At 57.1% G+C, this 6,261-nt stretch overlaps 1 protein-coding gene across 1 annotated transcript; it reads left to right on the top strand.

The window, feature by feature from the left end:
• Positions 1-270: 270 nt before the first annotated feature.
• NKX2-1 (NK2 homeobox 1) lies at positions 271-5,916 on the top strand (the record flags this gene model as incomplete). Its single annotated transcript, XM_079536618.1, has 3 exons — positions 271-323; positions 4,317-4,693; positions 5,246-5,916. The coding sequence occupies 3 exons, from the start codon at positions 271-273 to the stop codon at positions 5,914-5,916; spliced, it is 1,101 nt and encodes a 366-aa protein (XP_079392744.1).
• Positions 5,917-6,261: the final 345 nt, after the last annotated feature.

Raw genomic sequence — 6,261 nt, 5'->3', positions numbered from 1 at the left:
GCCCTCCGTGCCCGCAGCCACCACCCGGGGCAGCGCAGAGGCGCCGGGCCTAGGCGTGCCACTGGGTCCGGGCACAGGGTCCCCGCCCGCCCCAGCGGCCTCGGAGCCCGGCCCTGGCACCTCACTGCTGGCCCCTCCCTGTCTCTCTCGGCCGGGAACGGCCCGGCAGAGGAAAAGCCGGGGGTCGGAGCATCGGGTCAGAAGAGTTCGGGAGCCAGCCGGGAAGTGGTTCAGGAGGGCAAAGCCTCGCGAGTGGGTCCTGCATGCGAAATGCTCCACGCCCTGAGCAGCTGGAGGAGCAACTGGGCGTGCGCTGCAGAGGGGTGAGAATTTCCCTTTGGGGCTTTGCTTGGTTTGCTTGCTTAGATCCCCAGGAGAAGAGATAGCGACCGGTCCACTGAGGCATTCCTCAGCTTCACAAAATGACTGGGGAAGGGTGGCTATTCCCCGAAGGGAAGTAGTCTCGCTGAGCCCCACCAACACGAGCGCTCGGCAGGACAGTGCTTCAGGCTCAGGGATGTGCCCGCGGTCACAGCCACACGGGGCCGCCCCGCGCGGCCGCTGCGGGAATGGCCCCTCCGCTCCCTTCCTGGGCTCCGGGCGTGGTGTGCCGGGCACACTCTGGAGGGGTGCGCCGACACGCACACGGCACCAGAGCTGAAGTCCTTCTGAGGGTCGGCCAAGAGGGAAGTACCGCAGCCAGCTCTCCCAGCGCCGCGGGTCATCTTTCCCCTTTGTAGGCTCAGGGCTTTGGGAAGGGAATTTGAATCTTTGCGCGCATGTTATGCTTCTGCTAATAACCAGCGCAGAAGGAGGTTTACCCCAACTCTCACCTCACCCGTTCTAAGCCGGACTACCTGGCTGAGAGAGGGTTCGTTTCTTTCTGTTACGAAGTTGCATTTGAGGAGCGCAGCACGCATCGCTCGGCCTCTGCCCCTCTCCCCCCGGAGACTGCAGCCGACCTGGCTCGGGGCCGGGCTCAGGATGGACGGCTCCCTGCTCTGCGGGAGTCACGGGCTCCGGAGGGGCTTAGAGGGGAGTGGAAAGAGTTTGGGACAAGGGCCCCGGGTGGGAGCCGAGCAGCCTTCTGTGCCCACCGCAGTGGGTGGCGGATCCTCCAGCAGCCCCTCGCGGCGCTGCCTGGCCGAGCACGTTGGTTTCCTTTCGGGGAAGCACAGCGGCTCTCATAAAAAAGACATTGTTGGCTTTGGAGAGCCCTGCGCGCTCTTTCAAAAGGCGCTCCTTGAGTTCCCAGCCCCCGCAATCCAGTTGATGAGGAAACGCGCTGCGGTGTTGGTGGCACCATTTCCATTGGGATTGGCACCGTTTGATTGACAAAGTCTCACATTCTTCCACCTCTCGAGTGTTATCAAACGGATTGTGTGGGGTCAGAAGCTATTGAAGGGACGTCCGTGTAGCCGCGTTCTGCAAATACGGGGTGAAGACCATGCCTTTCTCATGAAAATGCTTCCTCCAGGCAAAACGTGGCTCATCTTCCCTGCTCTCCTCCTTAGCATTTCCTCTTAACTCGAGCGTGTCCCTAAACGGCAGCATCAGGTAAACGAACGTAGCTCCAGAGGCAGCTCAAGCAGGGCCCTGCCGGGCGCTGCTCCCCCGCCCCCCCGGGAATGAGCGAGGACATAGCTCCGACAGTGGGGGCCGAGAGGAGAGGGGTGGGCTCCGAAAAGGCGGCAGAGAGAAGCAGCCGCGGCTCGACTGGCCATGCAGAGCTAATTGGGGCGGTAAGGTGGATCAGGGGCTGCCCTACTCCATCTCACTGGATCGATCCGGAAGGGCTCAAAAGTGCAGGTTGGATCTTGCGGGGTGCAGATCCTTAGTATTCACAGACAGCGCTCAGCCCTCTAGGAGATCTCCACCCCGCTGCTCTCGCTCTAATTCCCCTCTGCCAGCCCCCGTGCAGGGTCAGGGCCGGATTCGTTCGGCTCCATCTCACCAAGCAGCGTTTCGAGGGCTGCCCGAGCACACCCCATCGAAGTGGCGGTGCCCGGGACAGTGCACTATGGGCAGTCCCCAGCCCGGCCCCGGCTCTGCACCACCGTCCTTCCTCCCGGGACTGTTGTGACAGTGGATCCTTCGGTATTATTTGTTCCTCTATCCACACCCTCCTGTTCTTTAAGGCCTATAAAGCAGGCACGGAGGTAATGGTCGAGGAATCCAAGGGAAACAGAAGCAAACAAACAAGCAAAACCCCACAAGGTGAGGTCTAATATCTCTCTCTTTAAGAGCGAACTCGAAGATCTTACTGAAAATCGCGCGCAGAAAAGGGGGGGGTGGGGGTGGGGGGGACTGGGGGGGAAGTGTGGGGGTGGGGGTGGGGAGGATGGGGGGAAGCACAGGAGTGGGAGGCAGGGGGAAATTAATGTCCCAGGGATCTGCAAGGAAGTGATCCAAAGGTCCGGAAAGGAAAGAGGCCGAATTCAGAGCAGCCACCCCCCAGCGTGAAACGGCTCTTTTGCCTGTGGGACACGGCAGACCCCCAGAAGCCCATCTTGGGGCTGGGGGGAGCCAAGCAGGGCCAGAAGGGCCGAGGGCCTGATGGAAGGAGAGTCCCCCGGTGTATGTGTGTGGAAAAGCTCACCTCTCGCGGAGCTCTAAAGTGTAATCAAGGCTGAGCCTTACCCTTCAAGGATGTTAACTCTCATACGGGAACCTACTTTCTCCTAAACGGTTTCTTGCCTACTGAATGAGGCAAAATGATCCTTATGCGCTAATATCGAGCGCAGTCACAAAGCGACCGGCTATTTACGCTGCCACTTTAGACAAAGATATTTAGTTGTTCCCGGGTAGCAAGTGCACTTTTGCATTTTTAAGCACGAACCAGCCGAGCACCAATATATTTACAAGTGCAATTACTAAATAGTTACTTGACACTTCAAAGTCACTGGGTTAACTGTACCTTCTCCGTAATTTCCTTAATATTCAGGTAATCGCTTTATTAAGCGAGTTTCCCAGGGCTATGGGCCGGGGTACAAATTGCCTAGTGGAGGTTCCTCCCTTCCTCCCGGACCGCCCCGCGGTACGCGCGTGGGGACCCGGAGCTGTGACGGGCTGCTCGCCGCGTGTGTGTGCGCGGAGCTGGGAGTGGGTTCTCCTTTGTTCTTAAGCCGGATCCCATAACTGATCCGAAAATGGCAGAAATTGATGTTGATTCTAAGTGGCAGGTGTTCGTTAGCAAGGTTGGTGAGGCAGATGACCCGAGAGGTCTTCTCCATGCAGCTCCCGCGCTGTATAAATAACCTTAGAGAGCAGCTTCGGGTTCAGAGGGACTTCGGGAGCCTGGAGCAGCCTTTGCCTTTGGGAATAGGGAGAGACGTCTTGCTCTAAGCTGTTTCAGTAGCGTGTCGCTCGGAGCAATTTAACTGCTGCTCGTTTTTATAAACTTGTATCTTCCACCTCTCTCTGAGGTTTAAAAAAAAAAAAAAAAAAAAAAAAAAAAAAAAAGAGACAAGAAAGCCTTAGGTAAATGGAACTTGTAGGTTCAGGGAGAGATACGATCCTCGCACAAGGGGTGTCACTCCGAGGGTCTTAGAGGGTACAGAAAGGTTCCTGGGATACCAGGTGCCAGGGGTGCCCGGGCAGCGGGAGGTGTGCGGATCGCTGGCTGCGGAACCCCTCCCGGCAGATCTGGGGGGTAGAGGAGGGCTGCTCCGTGTGCCCAGTGGCAGCAGTCCCGTGCCCGCAGCTCTCCCGAGGGCCACCTGCCAGTCTGCCAGCCCACCCGCGTCTGATCTGAAATCCCTCCACATGGGCAAACGGGGGCTTTTGGCATTGCTCTCCACTACCGGTCCACAATACTGTAATCCCCAAGAAAAATAAAATGAGTTCTGCTCACGGGGTCTCTCTCTATTTCCATCTCCCTGCCGCTCGCTCGCTCTCTCTCTCTCTCTTTTTTTTTTTTTTTAAGACATAAAAAAAATCCTGACAAGTAAAACTTAAAGGTGTTTACCTTGTCATCAGCATGTAAGCTAATTATCTTGGGCAAGATGTAGGCTTCTATTGTCTTGTTGCTTTAGTGCCTATGCCCCGCCTCTGGTGGCAGCCTAAAACCTGGCGTCTGGCTAAAACAAACGAAAGGCAGCCCTGAGCCTCCACTCAATCCAATTAAGGCGGACTTCGTCCACTCGGTTACGTGTACATCCAACAAGATCGGCGTTAAGGCAACACCAGAATATTTGGCAAAAAAAAAAAAAAAAAAAAAAAAAAAAAAAAAAAAAAAAAAAAAAAGATTTGCCTCCCCTTCCTTTTTTTTTTTTTTTTTTTTTTTTTTTTTTTTTTTTTTTTTTTTTTTTCCCCAGCCGCCGAATCATGTCGATGAGCCCAAAGCATACGACTCCTTTCTCAGTGTCTGACATCTTGAGTCCTTTGGAGGAAAGCTACAAGAAAGTGGGCATGGAGGGCAGTAACTTGGGGGCTCCCTTGTCAGCCTACAGACAGTCTCAGGTTTCGCAGCCGGCCATGCAGCAACACCCCATGGGCCACAACGGAACGGTGACTGCCGCCTACCATATGACAGCGGCAGGGGTCCCCCAGCTCTCCCACGCTACGATGGGGGGCTACTGCAATGGGAACCTGGGCAACATGAGCGAGCTCCCGCCTTACCAGGACACCATGCGAAACAGTGCTTCAGCGACAGGATGGTACGGCACCAACCCGGACCCCCGCTTCTCCTCAAGTAAGTGAGCCCGGGGCCGGCTGTCCGCTGGGGGGTGGCTGCGTCCCTCTCTGCCCCGCGGGCGTCGGGGGCAAAAGTCGGTGCGGACCCCACTCATCCGCCTCCGCTCTGTCCGTTCTTCTATCGGAGGATCGGGCCCCGTCCCCCCTCGCAGGGCGATTCGCGGCTGCTCCCGGGGCGGCAGGAGGGAGGAGGGGAGCCGGCAGCAGAGCATCGGCGTGGGATACAGCCGCAGGGAACCCGGCACTGCCCGGCCCCCAGCGCTCCGCCCGATCCCAGCAGGACTAAGGGAAGCGGAGCCGCTGGAGCCGCTGGAGCCGCGGAGGAGCGGGGGGAACGGGAGAGCCCGGCTCGGCGGAACCCCGGCCGCGGGAGCCGACAACCGCAGGGACCGTGCGGCAGCACACGGGCGGCGCGAAGGGCGAGTGGGGCCGGGCCGGGAGTGAGGGGGTCCCGCGGGCGGCGGGGGAACGCGAGAAGCGGCGGCGGCGCGAGCGGGGGCAGCGCGGGGCCGAAACGAGCCGCTGACAGCGCGCCCCTTCTGCCTTGCAGTCTCCCGCTTCATGGCGCCGTCCTCGGGCATGAACATGGGAGGCATGGGCGGCCTGAGCTCCCTGGGGGACGTGAGCAAGAGCATGGCCCCGCTGCAGAGCACGCCGCGAAGGAAACGGAGGGTCCTGTTTTCCCAGGCCCAGGTTTACGAGCTGGAGAGACGTTTCAAGCAGCAGAAATACCTCTCCGCCCCCGAGAGGGAACATTTAGCCAGCATGATCCACCTCACCCCGACTCAGGTCAAAATTTGGTTCCAGAACCACCGCTACAAGATGAAGCGGCAGGCCAAAGACAAGGCTGCGCAGCAACAGATGCAACAGGAGAACGGCTCCTGCCAGCAGCAGCAGTCCCCCAGGAGGGTGGCTGTGCCGGTGCTAGTGAAGGATGGCAAGCCCTGCCAGGCGGGCTCCAACACCCCCACCGCAGCCATCCAGAGCCACCCGCAGCAGGCGGCCACGACCATCACGGTGGCCACCAATGGCAACAGCCTCGGACAGCATCAGAGCCATCAGACAAACAGTGCGGGGCAGTCTCCCGACATGGGACAGCACTCGGCCAGCCCTTCCTCCCTGCAGAGCCAAGTCTCCAGTTTGTCTCACCTGAACTCTTCCACTTCTGACTATGGCACTGCCATGTCCTGCTCCACCTTACTATACGGTAGGACCTGGTGAAAGGATTAAAGAAAGCGAAACAAAACAAAACAAAACAAAACAAAACAAAACAAAAAAAAAAAAAAAAAAAAAAAAAGAGAGAGAGAGAGAGAGAGAGAGAGAAAAAACACCAACAAATTTTCCCAGTCACACAAATCTGTGTCCTGTCCAAAGTACTGGGTGCTTTCCTTTGCTCTTTTATTATTTTTTCTTTCTTCCTTCCTTCCTTTCTTTCTTTCTTTTTTCCCCTTGAAGATTTTTAATTTTAATTTTGATTTTTTTTTTAATTTTTATTTTTCGTTTTACTGATTGGTTCTCTGAGGACCCCTAAGAGAGAGAGGAAGAGAGTGACTTCTTGTTCCGTTC

Source organism: Tetrao urogallus (genome assembly GCF_951394365.1).
Source record: "Tetrao urogallus genome assembly, chromosome: 6".
Taxonomy (NCBI): Eukaryota; Metazoa; Chordata; class Aves; order Galliformes; family Phasianidae; genus Tetrao; species Tetrao urogallus.
The sequence above is the reverse complement of the archived record's forward strand: the minus strand, read 5'-3'. Positions and strand labels throughout refer to the sequence as shown.